At 43.6% G+C, this 20,061-nt stretch overlaps 1 protein-coding gene across 2 annotated transcripts in view; it reads right to left on the bottom strand.

Moving 5' to 3' along the window:
- KREMEN1 (kringle containing transmembrane protein 1) overlaps positions 1-20,061 on the bottom strand; it is a 64,303-nt gene that overhangs the window by 33,174 nt on the left and 11,068 nt on the right. For both annotated transcript variants that reach the window (XM_033412730.2, XM_004283765.3), the window contains exons 2-3: positions 12,655-12,817; positions 7,703-7,794 (exon numbers count right to left, since the gene is read on the bottom strand). In XM_033412730.2, coding sequence (XP_033268621.1) covers positions 7,703-7,794; positions 12,655-12,817 — 255 coding nt within the window. The remainder of the gene's footprint in view (positions 1-7,702; positions 7,795-12,654; positions 12,818-20,061) is intronic.

Consider the following 20,061-nt stretch of genomic DNA (forward strand, 5'->3'; position numbering starts at 1 on the left):
AATGACGAGTTGTTGTTGTTTTAAGCCACTGGGGTTTGGGGTGGTTTCTGATGCAGTAACAGACAACTGAAACACCTTACTTGACAAAAGTTCAGTCCAAGTTCAAGAGGAATGATACAGCTGTGTCTCTGGGAAGAAGAGCTCAGTCTGACTTGAACTTTTTTTCTGGGACACCACAAATATCCCAGGCAAAGAACCACAGAGGCATCTTTTACTCTTCCTGCTGTTTCATCCTTTATATATTCCACTTGTCAAGTTCTGACTTCTTCCTAAATGCGTCTTGGATTAACCCTTCCTGCACGATCTCACTGCTGCCACCACCGCCCAGGCCCTCATCTCCTGCGTTTAGAAATCTACACCCATTCTCTCCTCCCCAAACGTCCCTCCCCCGATCTACCCTCTAAGGGACACTGGGCTCATCTTCCTGAACGAGGGCTTTCAGCGTGTCAGCTGCCAACTAATCAGCCCTGGCTTTCAAGGTTCTGACCCGGTTCCTCTCTGTCTGCTCCTTTCCTCAGGCATCTTGGCTCCCACCAGCGTGCATGGCAATCCCGTGTCCTTCCTCCAAGTCTCTGTCCAGCTGTTCCCTGACCTGCTGTGCCCTGACCCGTCCAGCCCCACCAGCCTTACTCGATAACAATGCCTCCAGCTCCCCAACCCTCACGGAGCCCTCTCATCTTCAAAAACTCACAGCCCTCTACCTCATAATTCAATCTTATTTATATAATTGGTGGGCTGGTCTCCAATTTTCTCCTGTGTTTATAACTCAGATTCCTAATTACATCATAAGATTGAGGGTAGGGACTATTTCTTCTGTTTATGTATACTCCTTACAGGCAAGTGCTGGTGTAAAGATTTTACAGTAAAATTGCCCTTATTGATCTAAATGATTTTCCCTTTTTAAGTTATTAGTATGCTTTACACAACTTTGCTTTAGAACATTTTGGAAATGTGATATACATAACTGTCGCTGAGGAAAATGTCCATTTGGTTCAGAAAGTCTGTATTTTTTTAGTGAAAAATTAAATAATATCCACTGCCAAAAACAATGAGTAATCGAGTATATGCCAGATCTGATACCATAAAACTGCACTGTCAGAACGAATGTGGGGCCTCCTGTGCTCCCCGAGTGCAGTGTCACATCAGGCCCCAGGGGAACGGCCTCCGAGCAGCTGAGGCACAGCTCCGGGGCCCTGGGGCCAGTCATATAAAGCAGGAACAGAAAGAAATAAAATGCAGGTCAGGAATAACCTGTTTAGGAATTAGATGACAGGAGCATGCCAATGGTGGTTTATGTCTTGGAGAAAGCACAGGCCACCACAATCCACGCTGTTACTTGCATGCCTTCCCTCTGCTAGGTCCTGGACTCAGAGTCATGTGTATTTTACTCATCTAATCTTCAAAATAACCCTGAAAGGTAGAGATGTGGAAACCAAGGCTCAGAGGAGAGTCATTTGGCCGTGAGCTATTAAGCGAGTAATGATTACAGCCTAAGCCGGTATGACTCTGGAGGCCACATTCTTTCCACTAGATTGTGTTGTCTCTCTTCTTGGGAGAGATATGACATCACATGAGCAAGAATATTTAGTGAGCACCTGTTACAGCCTCCACAGTGCTAGATGTTGTGGAAGATTTTTAAAATATATGGCTCGAGGAGGGAAAGCCCCAATAAATTCCATCAGTACCCCTCTGTAAATAAACATACAGTCCAAGTAAAATGAGGGGGCCGGCTGAGCAAACACAGCTTTCAGAGAAACCCTCGAGTACCCCTCCACCTTAAGTCTCTCCTTCAGAGATTCCAGAGCTACCCCTGTGCCGATATTTGAACAGCTTAGTCCAGTTGGGAAAACAAAACTGCTCACATCAAGCAAGAATAAACAATCAAAAACAGGATTCTGACCATGCTAATTTGGGTAGTCTAAAAGGGTTCAATTAGACAAAAACATTAAATAATTGTAGTGGAAAGAGAGAAAAGGTAAAAAATGAGTCGGCATAATTCATATTATTAACGTTCATCTTTTCTTTGGCTACCAGCTAAAGTTTAAGGTTTCACTTTAGCTGTAAAGTGTTAGTGACGTGCTGAGATGTGTCTTTTTCAAGGTGAGGTTCAGCCAGTGCAATGGAAACACGGTGCTGGGAGAGACCCTGAGGCCTGGACAAGGCTGCTGATGCAGGGTTTCAAACAAAAGGTCCACTTCTGGGGAGCCCCTTCCCAGCTGAGAACAGCTGGGCCGGGAACACCCGCGGAGATGGGCCCAACAGTCTCCAGAGCTGGCTCTGCCTGCAACAAATGCTTCCTGGATACCATCGCAGCCTGCTTACTCCCGGGGCTTGGGATTTCCCAAACTCAAAGAAGAAAAGAAAACGACTTGGAGCTAACAGCTTGAACTGCAGACCCTCTGTCGCCACTGAGTTAATCCTTTGGTTTCTACAATGTCAAAAAGGCAATCCTAATAATTCAGCATACTATCAGAATTTCAAACTCTAATTCCCAAACAATCCACAAAGAAAAATTCTCAAGAATGACCTCAACAGTAGCCTGGATCCATCTCAAGGTTCCCGCTTTTAAGGAAATAAAGGAAATGGGGCTGTTCTCAAGTACTGGACAGAAATGGCACTGGTCTTGCCATTAGGAGTCCTAGATTCAAATCCTATTTGGCTCAGAGGGTAATCCTCATCAAATCACTTAACCACTCCAGCTTCATTTTCTCATCTGACCAAGGGGAGCAGGCGGGAGAGGACATACCACCTGCTTCATAGAATTGTTGAAAAGGTTAATAAGATAATGTGAATATAAGTGCTGTACACGTACTAGGTACTCAATAATAACTGAAATAAAAGCTAAAATGTTTAAAAATCAGTGCTGACATTAAAATGCAGAAAGTGCTGACAAAAACGAAACATTTTCTATAATTGAGAGACTGCTTTGACCACTACTACCAAAGTACCCTTGGCTTTTTACTCAAAGTCTGAACTTTAAAAACTCAGTCTGAACTTTAAAACTCGAAGTCTGAACTTGAAAAACTCTTATTAGGGATCACAATCGGCAGGTTTCAAATCCTGTTTTGGGGGTTGCACTTTTGTAAGGAACAACAAATCTGTTTTAACAAAGTCAGGCTATCATTTAAATAAAAGGAAATTGAGTCAGTGAGACTGACCGAAGTTCCCATATGGCAGAGGTGCCATTGCTGGCATCCTCTTAGGCTGGTCTGGGAGAATATGATACAATCACTAGAGAACTTCTCACGGATTAGGAGGGAGAAACCTCACCCCATATCCCTAATACAGAGGCTTAAGAAGTTATGGAGAAATGTTTCCTTCTGACCCTCCACATTCCCCTCAGCCTCATCACTATCTTCTTGGGTCAAGTCTGTACCCAGAACATTATCTGGCCCCATCTAATTCTTCTCGGACCTCATCTCCTGTCCTTCCTTCTTAAAACTGATATCTCAGCAACACTGATTTTGCTTGGGAATTCACGTGTGTGTGTGTGTGTGTGTGTGTGTATACGCATGTAAACTGTTCCCTTTGCCCAACCCTAACACCTAGAACCTGGCTGCTTGAAGTGTGGTCCTGCAGTGCCAGCATCCCAGGGGTGTGTTAGAAATGCAGAGTCCCAGATCTGTCCCAGAACTACTGAATCAGAATCTGCACTTTAATAAGATCCTTGGTGATGGTATGTACCTTACAGTGGGAGAAGCCCTGAACTAAGACCCCACTCCTTCCAGAAGCCCTCTGACAAAGAGCAGGCCTGCCACCCACCATGCCAGGGCAGATGCCCCCCTTTAGTGCTCCCATCCTTTTGCTCATCTCACTTATTACAGAGTATCTCACATTTGCTGATCTGTTTATATGTCGGCCTTCAGTCCTAAACAGGCTGAAGATCATGCCACCCTGTGTCCTCTACTTTGTACAAGGTCTGGTATATGGTTAGAGCTTAAATAATGTCATTTGTCACAGCTAATCACTTCTAAAGTCCTTGTGATTTTAAATTCTAATAACTAATTTTAAATAACTAACTCTAATAACTAATAGTTTTAATAACTTTAAATAACTAATAGTTTTAATAAGTTTAATAACTAAAACTTTAATAACTAACCTTAATAAATAACTCAAATACCTGTGAGTTATATTTAAAAAGTACTACAATTTAGCTTAGTCATGTTACACATTTGAATCCAGATACTTTGAATGTATTTACACATTCACTTTTAAATTTTTTAAATGTTATAAAATTTTTTAATATTACAAAAATTATTTTTATAATTGAAACTTTCAACTATACACAAAAGTAGGAAAGAATATGAGGCCCTTACCCAGCATCAACAAATAGCCACTTTTAAAAAACCATTCTTGGGCTTCCCTAGTGGCACAGTGGTTGAGAGTCCGCCTGCCGCTGCAGGGGACATGGGTTCGTGCCCAGGTCCGGGAAGATCCCACATGCCGCGGAGAGGCTGGGCCCGTGAGCCATGGCTGCTGAGCCTGTGTGTCCGGAGCCTGCGCTCCGCAACGGGAGAGGCCACAACAGTGAGAGGCCCGCATACCGCAAAATAAAAAAAAAAAAAGGACTCTCTGTATATGTAAACGACCATGCCATTATTGTACCTAATAAAATTAAGAGTGATTTCTTAATATAATCTAATACTCAGCCTGTATTCAAATTTTCCTGTTTCAAAGATGAATTTTTATAGTTGAGTTTGTAGAAATCAGGTGAATATTGAACAGCAAACCAAAAATAGCTCTCGGAGCCAACATGATAAATATCTCATGCCTGTGGCCTCAGGCCCTAATCAGGTATGTGAAAAAAATTATATCTGCCTTTAAGTGCCATTTGCAGGTTCTGCTCCCCCTCAACTAGATTACTTACTTTAAAAAACTGTACAAAACTTTTATAAGAATCTATAGGTAAAAGAACAAAACAAAAGCCATGCTAAGCATTACACAGCATGTCCCTCAAAAGCAATAAAATAAAGAGGAATTGGACTGGTGAGGATGATTATTTAACAACAGACAGATGCGCGAGGGGTGGACATTAAGCCAAATGATTTCTCCCTCAGTAGCCAAACCAATAGGACTTAGAGATTTAGAAGGCGGGACACAGAGGAGTGGTAAACTTGATGCTGTTGGAATTTCCTTTTAAAAATCTGTATTTCTTCTCTCTGCAATAAGAACGAGGTTTCTGAGAAACATACTGGCAGAAGCAGTTTAAACAGCAAATCCAATTACCTCAGAGTTGTTCTCCTTTTAACAGTAAGTTCTGATCCATGTTCCGTAGGTCAAGAGCACAGTTCAAATCTCTCTTTGCCCCCTTCTGAATCAGGCTTGTCTCTGCCTCCCTGCTCCTTTTAGCTCTCTACGTAACAGAAATTCCGGTCTCCACACAATGGCCCACCATTCAACCACACTCAGCTTTGTCCCTAAACATTCACTCCCCCTGGCTCCTGCTGGGTCTGTTATATTCAGATATGAACTTTCCAGGAATCTGATCATGTCACAGGCCTTTTCCTGTATGACAAGTTCAATGCTAATCATGAATAGCAGGCTTCACACAGAGGGTTAGCATTATTCATGAAAATGATGACTCCACATCCAGAAATAGGGCAAAACTGACCTAAAATAGGCAGGCTGGATCTCAGTTGAGTCCACCAGGCAATTACCAAGGTCTCTTGCTGCAAACAGCACAGAAGTTTTTCTCAACTTTGTTAATCTGACACATTAGAAGCACAATGTCCTTCCAGACTCAAGGTCTGAGGCTCAGCTTCATGGGAAGCACTGGTGCCCACAGGGTGAACAGAAGGGTTTTCCGAAGAACCAAAGCCAGACACTGCTCATTCCTCCCACACCCCCAAACCAGGGGCTCCCCAGTTCTCATTCCCAACTTCTGTATATCTCCCTACCCTGATCATTTCAAGACTGGCTTTAGAAGCTTTGAGAGAGTTACCAAAGGGCCTTAAGAAAAATAATATTTAATTTTTCTCTTTGGGGACAGTGAGGCACATCTGACAAATATTACAGATTAGAGGGAAATTTAGGTGGTTCATACTGTTTTGCTATAATTCTCTCCTCTGGAACTTAGTCTCAGTGACCACATGAGTCCACTCCCATTGGCCCAAATTATATTTTATAAATGCGAGTTGAGGATTATCTTTCCAAATAAAAGCGACCGGATTGAAATCCCCCCTTCGCCATTCCTGAGAGAATGACATAGGCTGGTACTAAAAGACTATCTTTGTGTAGAACAAATGGACCAAGGAAAATCTGCTTTCCTCTCCCCCTGCCCCTTCTTTTTTTACATAACTAGAGCCAAATGAGATGTTTTTCACTTTAAAAATTTGATTAAGCAGCCTGGGCAAAAGCCTAGTGTTCTGGTCTTTACTGTTTTCTCAATTTGGGGGACTGAATCAAGGTATATCAGGTTGGAAGGATAGCAAAGTGAGGGTCTGACTGCCAGACAGTCGTGACATGTGGAAGTTTAGTTCATGAAAAGTGAGCACTGGTCCCCTTGAGGCAGAATTCAGACCGCTGTGGTCGGCAGGAGGGAGAGGGTCGCGGGTCCCACATGGACCTCCATACCCTCTCCACACACACCCTCCTGCCCTGAGGACTGGGAGACGAGGCAGGGCAAGGGGTAGGTTTAAATCATAAGGAAAAAGAAAAAAAAAACAGGTAGAATTATTATGAATGAGCTGTCCTTTTCTTCAGCTCTAGGAACTAAAAAACCTTGTTCCTTTGGCATATTTAAGAAGATATTATAAACACTGCATTAGTAAACGCCTTACAGTACCATGTTTGATTTTGGTTCCTGTACTCTAAATCTTCCCACAACAGTTTCCACCTTGTTTTAAAGTATCTTTCTAAGATCCCCTGCCACATCACATATTCCCTGAGGGTCAGGGTATCTTTCTGCCTTTGTACCTTACAGATAATAAACACTGAATACGGGAATGAATGAATGAACCAGTTAGAAAACAGGTCTTGTGCTAAAGACAGAAGAAAGTGGGTTTTCCAGTAGTAGAGAGTGACAAGTTGTGAGTTATCATAAAATAACAATAGAACATATTTATGCTAATGTGAGGAAAGGGACTATCACATTGGCTTTGGAGGGTATCTAATTAGATATTTACTGAACACCATTTTTCAGGAGACATATCACATCAAATCTAAATAGTAAGCAGTATCATAACTTAGTTTTACTGTCTATAAAGGGCTATTCATTCATTCTAAAAAAAAAAAATTTTTTTTTTTGGCGGCACCATGTGGCCTGAGAGATCTTAGTTCCCCAACTAGGGACTGAACCTGGGCCCCAGCAGTGAGAGTGCTGAGCCCTAACCACTGGACCGCCAGGGAATTCCCTCATTCTAAAAAATTAATTCCCCAAAGTGCAAGGTACTTTTTTTTTTCTGGACTGCTACTGAGCCGGTGCCATCTCTATCCAAGAAAGAATCCGCATGAGGAAATCAAGCAGAAGCAGAAATTGTGGTTGGGCTTATCCAGCAAGGGAATGGGTCCTGAGAGAAACTGAGAGTCCCGTTTCTGAAAAGCCTCCATAAGAGAAGTGAAAATCCTCAGCCCAGGTGGCTCCTCCTTTCACCTGCTTCAGGAAATCCACCTGCCCGCACTACCTGCCCCCGGCAGTGGCCTCCACTCTGCACGCCTAGTGCTCAGGGTCCCGAAACCTGCCATGGGTGCATTAGAGCCTTACTCTGGCAGGCGGGAATCTCACAGTACTTCCAGTAGACACCATCCTCGTGCTCCGCCACGTAGCACCAGGGGCTCACATCACCGTCTGGGTTTCTGTGGAGGGAAAAGGACACACCTGGTAACACTCCCATTGTTTTAAGTCAACTGGCTCATTGCTTTTCAGTTTTACCAAACGCCCCTCACCAAAAACAAACAAACAAAAAACAAAAAAACACTTCAGCTTCTGTGTCGTTTCTAATAATTCGTATAGATTTTAATGCCACCTCTTATGAAGAAGAAAAAAGTGGTAATACTACAAGAACAAAGCTATCCACTCCAACAGAAACTTCAGAGTTTGAGGGTGGGGGTAGGGAGTGAGTAAAGGTGAAATATGTTTACACAAATTCACTGCAGTGTAACCGGGACAACTAACCACTGAACAGATGATGCCAAACAGCACTGGCACCTTAACCATGAACACGGTGGTCCCATGGCTGGGAGAACACAGGTGCTCGCAAAACTACGGATAAGAATACGAATGGAACAGCGACTACCCTGGTGGCACAGTGGTTAAGAATCCACCTGCCGTGGAGAAAAGGGAACCCTCCTGCACTGTTGGTGGGAATGTAAATTGATACAACCACTATGGAGAACAGTATGGAGGTTCCTTAAAAAACTAAAAATAGAATTACCATATGACCCAGCAATCCCACTACTGGGCATATACCCAGAGAAAACCATAATTCAGAAAGACACATGCACCCCAAGGTTCACTGCAGCACTATTTACAATAGCCAGGTCATGGAAACAACCTAAATGCCCACTGACAGATGAATAGATAAAGAAGATGTGGTAAATATATACAATGGAATATTACTCAGCCATTAAAAGGAACGAAACTGGGTCATTTGTAGAGACGTGGATGGACCTAGAGACTGTCATACAGAGTGAAGTTAATTCAGAAAGAGAAAAACAAATATCGTATATTAATGCATATATATGGAATCTAGAAAAATGGTACAGATGAACTGGTTTGCAAGGCAGAAATTGAGACACAGATTTAGAGAACAAACGTATGGACACCAAGGGGGGAAAGTGGGGGGGGGGGCATGGTGGTGGTGGGATGAATTGGGAGATTGGGGTTGATATATATACACTAATATGTATAAAATAGCTAACTAATAAGAACCTGCTGTATAAAAATAAAAAAATTAAATTAAATTAAAAAAGAATCCACCTGCCAATGCAGGGAACACAGGTTTGAGCCCTGGTCTGGGAAGATCCCACGTGCCATGCAGCAACTAAGCCCTGCACCACAACTACTGAGCTTGTGCTCTAGACCCCGTGAGCCACAACTACTGAGTCACATGCCACAACTACTGAAGCCCGCGCACCTAGAACCCGTGCTCTGCAACAAGAGAAGCCACTGCAATGAGAAGCCCATGCACCGCAATGAAGAGCAGCCCCTGCTTGCCGCAACTAGAGAAAGCCCACACGCAGCAATGAAGGCCCAACGCAGCCAAAATAAATAAATAAATTTTAAAAAATATAATAATAATGTGAATGGAGTGAACGGTCAGGATGGAAACTTGGTGATTAGAGTCAAAGGCCCTGAAGATACGCAAACTCCCTTTACTTGGCAATTTCTCCTTTAGTGCTATATTCTAAGGAAATCTTTACTTACAAAGATGTTCACCACAGCATTTTCATAATGCAAAAAAGATAGAAACAACAATTAAGGATTGGTTAAACAAATATGTCCATATAAGGGAATGCTAGGCAGCTGGTAAAAATGTGGTGTAGAGACACATTTATTAATATGGAAAGATATTCACAATGTCTTGTTAGGTTTTTTTAAAAAGGCAGCTCTAAAACATGATGGATGACAACAATCCCATTTTTGAAAAGATATATTTAAGGAAGGATATGCACCAGACTTTGAAAGTATTTATCACTGGATGATGGGACTACTGGTAATTTTAATTTTTTTCTTTTCCAATTCTCTTTATTTTCTCATTTCTTCTACAATGAACACTGTGTAATTTTTAAGCAATAAAGTAAAATTCACATCATGTAGTCTGCACTGACAAGCTTTCACCAGGATCAGGCCAGTCAACTCATGTTTGATAGAAATGGGTCCTATTTCCACGTCAAAACACTAACTTCTCAGGGAATTCTGAAAAAAACTATGCCAAAGAGTTTCACTCAGAACATACAGTCCTATAATCCTGGTACCAACTTCTGATATGGCAATAATAATTGCAAAAGACTTATTCCACATTTCTAAATGAGTGGCTTGGAATAAATGCCTTTAAGGTCTTTTCAACTCAGAGATGCCACGACAATAATGGGCAGCACTGCTGAAACAGAGCAAAAGATGGCAGGGGTTACTGGACACACAGAAAAGCCTCGCCTCTCTTCGCTGCTTTTCAAGCTCCTTTTATTTGGACTCAGAACACTGGAAACCTGACACTCCGGTTAGGCCGGAAATGGGCATAAAGACCCTGCAGCCGGAGCTCTGGAGCAGCCCCTATCAGGCCTGGGAGGGATCAGCCTATTGTGTGGCCCAGAAGATAAGCTGCCCTGAAGCACAAAGGGTCCTTTTATTTTTTTGTGCCCAAAGGCAGGTACCAGTGCCAACCCTGCTGTCCCGGCCTCTCTGCCTCCCCCCAGTCCAGATACGTGGAGCCAGAGAAGTGCGTCCCCATCACTCGCCATCTCGCAGACATCTCAACTGGGATGGGTCTGGAAACATCGCATAAGACAAACATGGTGTCGGATGTCAGCTGAGAAATCAAAGTCGGAGAATTTGTACAAAGCCCTTCTTTAAACAGTTTCACTGTCATTTTCCTCCCTCTATTCAGTGTTCAGCTTTGATGTAGTATTTGGTAAAGGCTTTCGAAAACAACTGTTTGTCATCAATGTCAAAACCATTCTGAAAAGCATCGGAATAGGTTAAAAAAAAGAACAAGCAAATTCATCTTTGACTCTGCTGCAGTGCTAAAACGAAAGGCCCCAGCTCTCTGATGTGATAATAATCGACAATTTCAGTATCCCTTTTTCTGAAGGATAAACTGTTAGTTCAGGTCTGGTACATTCCATCAAATCAAAGGAGAGGACCGCAGCCAGCCAAGGCTCAGGAGGAAGGTGGTCCCCCCGCTCTCAGTGTTTTCTTAATGGATATTTACTGGTGCATTTCTGAGAGCCTAGTGGTAAACTGGGTACTAATCTATAAGAAAAGATTTTCTTGTCAGATAAATAAACTTCACTGGTAATTTAAAATTTACCTTAAATTCAGGAGCACGTCTGAGAAGGCTTGCTTGATAGAAGGCAACAGAATAACAGAATAATATAATAGAATAAACCAACAGCCTAATACCAAGAGACACTTTAGAACAATAAGATAATTAACTATGTAAAAATAAAAAACAAACACTGGTTTCTCTTCCTAAATACTCTTCCCAACCCAAGCCAACTATTCCCATGAATAGGAAAACTAGGGGAAGAAAATAAGCCAGAAATGGAGTGGGGTTAATTTTTTTAATTATGCAAGAAAAAAATGAATGAACATGTATAACTTTGAAAATAAAACATCAAAGAATTCTTTAATGAGCATGTGTAATGTTAACAATAAAATACAAATGATAGCGAAATGTGAAATAGCATATATACAAATTGTTACCTCTGGGAAGTAGGCCTTGTTGGAGAGGATTTGGGAGGAAAGAGGTACAATGGGGACTTTTATTTAAACAATATATATATCTGTTGTGTTGGAGAATTTTTTTTTGGAAAAACTTTTAATACTTTTATAACAAACAAATAATACAATGTAACATATAAAATATAGCAATCAAATAACAAACTAAAAAATAGTGCAATAGCAACAATGGGGGAATGACCAGTTGGTACACATTAGAACCAAGGTGAAGCAAAGAGCTGAAGGCACAGGGATAAAGATAACATGGACTACAGGCCTTGAGACTTCAAGATAAGCACAAGGGTCCTAGGGTGTTAGCAAAGGTACCTGGAGAGGGCAGTAGGTAAACACTGTGGCCCATGCAATGCAGGTATAAATATGTTGTCTCAGCTGGATCAACAGTGCCATGGTTGAGATTCCAACATTCTGGTAGCACTGGGGGCACAGTGTGTAGCTCAAAGAGTAGCTTGGTGATCATTTTTCCCTGTCCCAATGGCTCAAGAGGCTGCCTTTGCACCTGTCCTATTAATAATTAAATTCAACACATGGCTGACCCATGAGTCATGTTACCAGGATCCTGGGTATAAATAGCTAAAACGTAGCTATAACCAAGGGTGCTCTGGTCCCTACTGACCAGTGATTCTCAACTTGTTTTGGATCACTGAAAACTTTGAGAATCTGATCAAAGCCATGGATCATCTCTCCAATCACAAGTACATGCTTGAAGCACCATGGGTCTCAGCCCCTGCAAGGGTCAGACAGGAGGTGAAAGAGCAAAGGAACACCTTAGTCTGTTGAAAAGAAGGAAACGGCACAAATCTGATGGCTACAGCTGCTCCCAGAGCAAGGTGGTACTGGGCTGGCAGGAGGTGGTACAACGCAGGGAGGGCAGCTTCCTTTGCTCAGAAGCAGAGGGAGGTTTGGGTCACAGATGGTGCTCTGCTTGCCCATGACATTCACAGCAGCTTAAGAAGCTGCGCTGTTTGTGCACTGTCTTCTGGGACAACTAAGAAAACCCTCTCAGAGAGACATGAAGCTATCAGACAGGAAAGCAGAGCTCTGAAAACCAGTATCAAAGCAACCCAAGTTGAAAAGAGTGGGTAGATTGTGTGTGTGCGTGCGCAGTTTTGGGAGAAAGATTTTTAAAACAGTAACAAGAAAGGCCTTGTGAGTTGGGCAAAAGAAGACAAAGAAGCCTTCCCTGTTGTGAGCAAGGCCAGAAGAAATGGGAAGAGGAGACCAGAGATTTTTTTAAGTACTGTGAAACCCCATCTTACCTGCAGTAGTTATGCTCGCCCAGGCCCCCCTCCCCGTTGGGGTATTTCAGAGTGTTGTATGGATGCTGGAAAGTCTCGTTCCAGAACAGACATGGCTTGCCGCCTTGCAGTGCTGTCCAGTTCTGTGTTCCCCTATAATCTGCACCGTTGGCTGTGAAACATTCTAGGAGAAAGAAAAGACAGAGCAAACTAATTTTCTGGCAACATCTATAGCTTCCTCCCTCTCTGCTTGATGTATTATTTGTTTTGTTTGGACCAAGCTAGAAATGGATAGTGTCTTGCTGATCCTGGACACAGTGGATTTAACATTGGTAGGGCTGAGGAAATCTGAAACGAGGTACCCTCCAAATGCTAGGCTCATCTTGGCACTCGCTTGTCTACAGACACTAGGACATTTTCCCCTGAAGTATACAGATCCCAACTAGGATATAAACAGGGAGCTGAACGGTAATGAAGCCTATGGAGTGAACCGGGAAACCCCCAAATCTGGGAAGAGTTGGTAACAGCCATCCGTGAGGAACTCTGGGTGCTCGGAGGGGGTCACTGCTCTCGCCAGCATCTCTGTGTGGTAACTAGAACCAGGTCACCAGCTGTAACTGAGCTCTCCCCTACAGTCTGAAAGGCTGCACTGACACTTGGATTTAATAAGACCATCAGATACAGCAACGTTTTGGAATCCCAATCACACGAGTCTGGGAATGACTCACATTCCCCGGTAATGAAGAACAGTCCTCCCCACGCTGTTTGAGATAGAGGTGCCACAAAACAGACAGTCAACAGGAGGGAACAGGGGCTGAGTTGGCATTTTCTCTCACCTCTTTCTGAAATTCGTTCCTACAGGACACATTCAACATGGTCTGAGGTCCGTTTAATAAAATGACAAAATCCTTGCAGGTGTAGCAATGTGCTTCTAAAATCTGCCTCTCAGGGACATCCCTGGTGGTGCAGTGGTTAAGAATCCACCTGCCAATGCAGGGGACACGGGTTCGAGCCCTGGTCTGGGAAGATCCCACATGCCGCGGAGCAACTAAGTCCGTGCGCCACAACTACTGAGCCTGCGCTCTAGAGCCCGCGCGCTGCAACTACTGAGTCCACATGCTGCAACTACTGAAGCCCGCATGCCTAAAGCCCATGCTCCACAACAAGAGAAGCCACCGCAGTGAGAAGCCCACGCACCGCAACGAAGAGCAGCCCCTGCTCGCCACAACTAGAGAAAGCCCGCGCATAGCAACGAAGACCCAATGCAGCCAAATCAAATCAAATCAAATCAAATTAAATCTGCCTCTCAGACTTTGGGGGGGATGGGAACTTTAGCTGAGAGGATTTCCCCCCACATGTTGCATGCATTAAATTCACAGAGGTTCATGAGAAAGGCACAGTACAAAGAGCAATTTTTAAAAATTAGCTTAGTTGAAACTGACAGATAGAAGCACTTCAAACACTTTTTAAAGATGTATCACTAGGAACCTGACAATCTGGGGGAGTTACATTAACATTCTTAGCTTTATTTCTTTCCCTCTCCTGGCATGTGCTGACCCACGACTTCCGGTATGAAGGACTCTCACTGCCGGCTCCTGCTGCAGTGCATGTGCCTCCTCTGGCCTAAGCATGTGCACAACACAAGCACATCTATATTCTGAAAGATATTCCTTTTACTATTTGAAATCTACCTGCTAACCATCTCTCTTCCTGTACCCCCTTCCTCTCCCTATCTGGGCCCTGCGTTTCGTCTGGAACAGCCCAGTTTTATGGACAGCCAAAATAACCTGGACTCCCAGGCTGCAAAGGACACCCTAGCACTTTATCGTGCCTGGTGTGACATTTACATGTTATGAGAAGTGCAACTCATCATGTTCCAAGACAACCGAACCCTCCACCAAGAGTCTGCATAAATAAAAAAGTTCAAAGGTAATTGAAGGAGGCAGCTCGGTATAGCAGAAAATACACTGAACCAAGAGCCTAAGCCCTGGCTTCTTGTCCTGGACCTGCTGCTGACCAGTTGTGCAACCTTGGACGAATCACCACAGTCTGCATCACCGCTGATGTTTACAGAGTGTTCTACCGTGTGCCAAGCTCTGTGCTAAGTGCTTTACATCAACTCACCACCAACCCAGTGGGGAGGTCCCTTAATACTCCCATTTCACAGATGAGGCACCTGGGGCACTCGATCACACTCTATACTGCCTCCGACAGAACACTTCGGCATCATCCTTGCTTTCCCCATGCTCTTCCTCACCCCCATTTCTGCTCATCAGCAAGTCCTGTTGACCTTCTTCGAATATGTTCCCTGAAACCCCCCTCTCCTCTCCATCTTGGGTGCTGCCACCTTCTTCCTGTTCACCATCGGAGGACAATACGGTCCTGTTCAGGTCTCACAGCTTCGACTTTCGTGCTCCCGCAATGCATTCTCTGCACAGGGCTCAAAGTGCCCAGGAAAACGTGAGCACTGGGAACAAAACCCAAAGCCGTCATCCTTGTCTGTGAAGCCCCCTCGATGTGGCCCCAGGCCCTCCCTCCACCGGGCCCGAGCTCTTCCCCTCATCACGTGCTGTGCTCCAGCCACACTCGTCTGCTTTTAATTCTGTAAACACACCACGCTATTTCCTGCCCGAAACGTTCTTTCCCTAATACTTCCCATCACAGACTAAATATTACCTCCTCAGAAAACCCTTACCCACCATCTCCACTCCTGTTTTTCTGCCCTTCATTTTCTTGCTTCATAGCATTTATTATCACTAGGAATATATATGATCTGCTAGAGAGAAAGAAAGAGGGAGAGAGAGACTCGCGTGTGCGCATGTGTGTGTGTGTGCGTGTGTGTGTGTACCACACCAGAGCCCTACCCAATCCCAAGGTTAGAGTGGGATCTGGGAACCTATATTTCTAGAAAGCTGCTCAGGTGATGATTCTAAGAACATCAAGCCAATCTTTGCTAATTGCTAGAATTTTAATTGCTATGTGTTAATACATCTTTTTCTCCTATCAAAAGTGGTTGAGGGTGGCTTGGGAGCCAGAAATGCTGGCCGACCACTGGAAGGCACTGGAAAGCCTTAGTAATAGACAGCAACCTGCAGGGCAGTGGGGTCGGTGTTCCCGGAGACTCAGATGACTTGATTTGTAACACAAAAGAATGTGGTAGCCATCCACACAAGTGTCAGCCCTCAGGAATGGAGTGAGGTGGCATCTGAGACAGGGAATGGGTAAGAGCAAGCCTGTTTGCTTTAGTCTATTCCTCCTAGACCCAGTCTTATTCTTAGCTATGCTAGGGAAATGGAGGCAGTGTTACCAGATTTGACAATTATTTTTTTAACAGACTTGTCCAGTGCATGTCAATTTTGGGGGGGAAAAAAAAACAAACTTGAACGTTCTGGATTAAAGTTATGTGTGCATCTTGATTTCATCAGAATACTGGGGTGTGCACTAGGTAATGAGGACCCTGCCTCCCTTGTTTCCTACCACTATGAAACTGGCCTAAGCTCTGGCTAGACAAGCAAGGAGTGGATTAAACCAATAAAAAATAAAATATCACATGGCTGGTTGTAATATTTATGCATTCAGTGAAAGAGAACAAGCAAAGGTGATAAATCTAATGTCTACGATATTATTCATTAATTCAACAAATATTTACTCAACACTATGTGTCTGGCACTGTTCACAGCACTGGGACAGCAGTGGTGAACACTCTGTGTTCCTAGAGCGCACATGCTCACAGGGCTTCACGCTCATAATACACCAATCAAAATTAACACTAGCCAGTGAGAAGTGCTACAAGGGAAAATGGAGTTAGGGGACGGAGATGGAAGGGTGGGGGTTCTCTTTTAGAAGAAGTGGGTCAGGAAAGGCCTGGAAAGGAGATGAGGGGAGGACGAGGGGAGATGTGGACAAGGGGAGGAAGCGAACAACGGAAAGGACACGGGAAGGGCATTCCAGGCAGAGGGCACAGCCAGTGCAAAACCTCCGCAAGCAGCAATGTGCTGGGGAAGGCTTGGGGAACTGTGAGGCAGCTCCTCTGATCCGACCAGGTAGGGTGAGTGCAGGGGAGGGTGGTGGGAAATGAAGAGGAGGAGGAGGCAGGCAAGGCCAGGACATGTAAAGTCTTGAGGGTCGTATAAATTAGATTTTGGCTTTTGTTCTAAGAGTTACAGGACGTCATTGGAGGGCTCTGAGCAGAGAAATGACACGATCTGACTTATCTTTTAGTAGAACTGTAGCTGCTGGGTGGAGGAAGAGCTGTGTAGAGACAGCTAGGCACTCAGCAGGGAAACCAGTTAGGTGCCTACTTGCAGAAGGATGAGCTGGAAAGAAGGATGGCTTGGGCCAGGCTGGTAGCTGAAGGATAGGAAGAAGTGCCCGGATTCCAGATGTATTTTGAAGGTAGAACCAAAAGTATTTGCTGGGGTCCCAGAGAGAGAGGAATTAGGTACAACACCAAGCAGCTGGATAAGCGGTGTTGCCATTTACTACGATGGGGATGACCCAAGAGGCACAGAATATCTTGGGGTGGAATCAAGGCTTTGGTTTTGGATAGGAAAATTGGATGGAGATACAGAGTAAGCAGACGGCTAGATGAGCCTAGAGTTGAGGAAAGAAGCCAAGGCTAGATCCAGAGTGTGGCGGTAACAGCACTTGTGTGGAGAGAGAAGATATCTGGGGCTGAGCCCTGGGGCCCTGCAATGTTTCAGGCCTGGAAAGAGAAGGGCCCAGCAGTGATGTGCAGCCTGGGAGGTGGGAGAAAAGCATGTGGGTCTCAGAAGGTAAGGGAGAAGGTGTTTTGAGAAGAGAGGAATAAGAAGCTGTGAAAGCACTTTTATTTCCTCCCTGTCTTCTCCAGTTGGAACCCATTCCATTCATCTCTGCTGGACCTTCCTCTCCATCAGAAATCTTTTGCTTTGGGGATTGAATGAAAACAGCCATTAAGTTAGATACAAGTCTGACAAAAACTTAGTAAACACAGAAGAAAACTCCTTAATAAAAACTTCCAAGGCTGGCATCAAAGCACTCGGAATTAATTCTACTTTTCTAAGCTGGCGATTCCTTATCTTTTTCTCCAGCACCAAAACCCTCCAAAATATGGCATATGGCATTTATTTTTAAAAACTGGAGATGCGGGCTTCCCTGGTGGTGCAGTGGTTAAGAATCCGCATGCCACAGAGTAAATAAGCCCGTGCGCCACAACTACTGAGTCTGCGCTCTAGAACCATGAGCCACAACTGCTGAGCCCACACGTCTAGAGCCCGTGCTCTGCAACAAGAGAAGCCACCGCAATGAGAAGCCCGCGCATGGCAACAAAGAGTAGCCCCCGCTTTCCGCAACTAGAGAAAGCCCGCGCCCAGCAATGAAGACCCAACGCAGCCAAAAATAAATAAATAAATTTATTTTTTAAAAAAAACCTGGAGATGCTACTTTCATTGAAATTCTCTGGAGATATATGGAATCACATTAGGGTATACAAATCTTGGGTGAGAATCTCTGAGCAAATGGTTTTGTGCAGACCAACTGTTTTCTGCAGGACCTGCTGCTGCATGAAGGCCTGGAGGTCATCCCCATGGTAGGAAGATCTGAGGACAAAGACCATGTCTGGGTGAAAGTTCAATACTCCCCATTGCTAATAAAGGCAAGCTTGAGTTTTCTCTCATAAAACTATTATTGTTTATTATGTTTGGAATTCAGAAGGGTCGGTATAAAGACTGATTGACTTGATGGCATATATATTCAAAACTTTGATATTTATCCCTCAAATTCTATAGGCTCTCATACTCGCATGCTGTATGTAACATTATTTGAAGATTTCAGTTGATTTAGAGGCATGACCTGTAGAGGACCTAGAAATATTCCCAGATACATTTTCCACAATACAATTCCCAAAGTCTGTCTACCTAGTGATTTAATGGGCAGTTATCAGGCTACCATCAGGATAGGAAAAATATATATGGTTTGAACCCTACATTGAATCCCAGCATTCAGTGGATAAAAAGTAAGGAAAAAAAGGTACGTTTGTCTTAATCAAAATTTAAACTGTGGGATGAAACACATCTTTGTTTATATATGCTACTGAAGTCACATAATTCAATATCTGTACTTATTATAAGTGAAGAAAATGCCAAGTTAAGAGAACCAGGCAATTTAACTCCTGACAGGTTGCACGTGCACTGCATTTTTAAAGTTCATATTTAAAACTATAATGATGTGTTTTAAAATAATCAAAACTTGACATATATGAGATGGTGGTAGGAAAGCAAAAGACATTCTATTCCTTGATAACATTTAATAAAGTTGAAGAATAAGTTCTCAATGAAGCTCTATAACTAGGTCATTCCTAACTACACTGTTTGCCTGAAACCACACTATTGAGGTTTTTCTCATATTGAGTCTTGAATTTTCCTGGTTTTCTGGTAGCTAATTACTAGTTAGATCTCTATTATATGATGTTTGTGAGAGTCACTGTTTTTAATCCATCAAAGCTGACTTTCTGTTCCATGTAGGACCACTCAGCATCTCTATTGATCCTATGTTGGAAGAATCTGGCTGGTTTTAGCCCAGTTTGAAATTAACATGAATCAATAAGCATTAAATTGAATTACGGCATCTTAAAATAAGAAGGCAGAAACATTTTCCAGTGGGAACATCTGTTCTTTCAAAGACATCTATAAAATTTGGTAGGTGGGTAGATTATAGAAATACAAGGCTTAGTGGAAAAAGCTCCGTTTAATATACAGAGGGAAACACAAGAGTGTCGTCAGATGTTTGCACAACACACCTGATGCTCTGTTGGGTTTCCAGTACAGACTGGTGTCCAGTGGGAACTCATGGGTAGGTCTTCAAAGCCTATGGTCCCTGGCAAAATCGCCTTTTGCCCTCAGACACTCCAAAGCACTTCAGGAATGCTTATTTCAGTTATGTGGAACCCCACGGTAAAGAGGCACGTGGCCTTGGGAAGGCAGGGGTTCCCAGACTTTCCCATCCTAACACAGCTGAGCCTGTGAGAAGACACTGTGCGTCTTTAACGCCGATGGCTCCCTAAGGGAAGAGATTCCCATGATTACATGGAGGCAGGCGATCAGGTCTAGATCACCTAGATTACTTAGAGAGAGGGTAGGAGGGAGGGGCCTTCTAAGCACATAGTACATATTGAGAATCACTGGAAGAAAGGGGAAATGACACCAGACGAGTAGCTGACACTGCGGGGTTTGAAGAAATCACCTGGATTTGGGGCTCCATTTCTTCACTGGTGAAACAAGGGGATTTGAGACAGGTGGTCTCAATATCCCTTCACACTAAACTCTAATTTCAAGATTTTAACAAAATAGAACTGAGGCTCAAAAGTCTGAGGGAGTGTGACAGGAAAGGACTGATGGCTAAAATCTCTCCCAGGCTTAAAATTCTCTAATTCTACCTATTTCTCTAATG

This window comes from Orcinus orca, chromosome 15 (genome assembly GCF_937001465.1).
Source record: "Orcinus orca chromosome 15, mOrcOrc1.1, whole genome shotgun sequence".
Lineage (NCBI taxonomy): Eukaryota > Metazoa > Chordata > Mammalia > Artiodactyla > Delphinidae > Orcinus > Orcinus orca.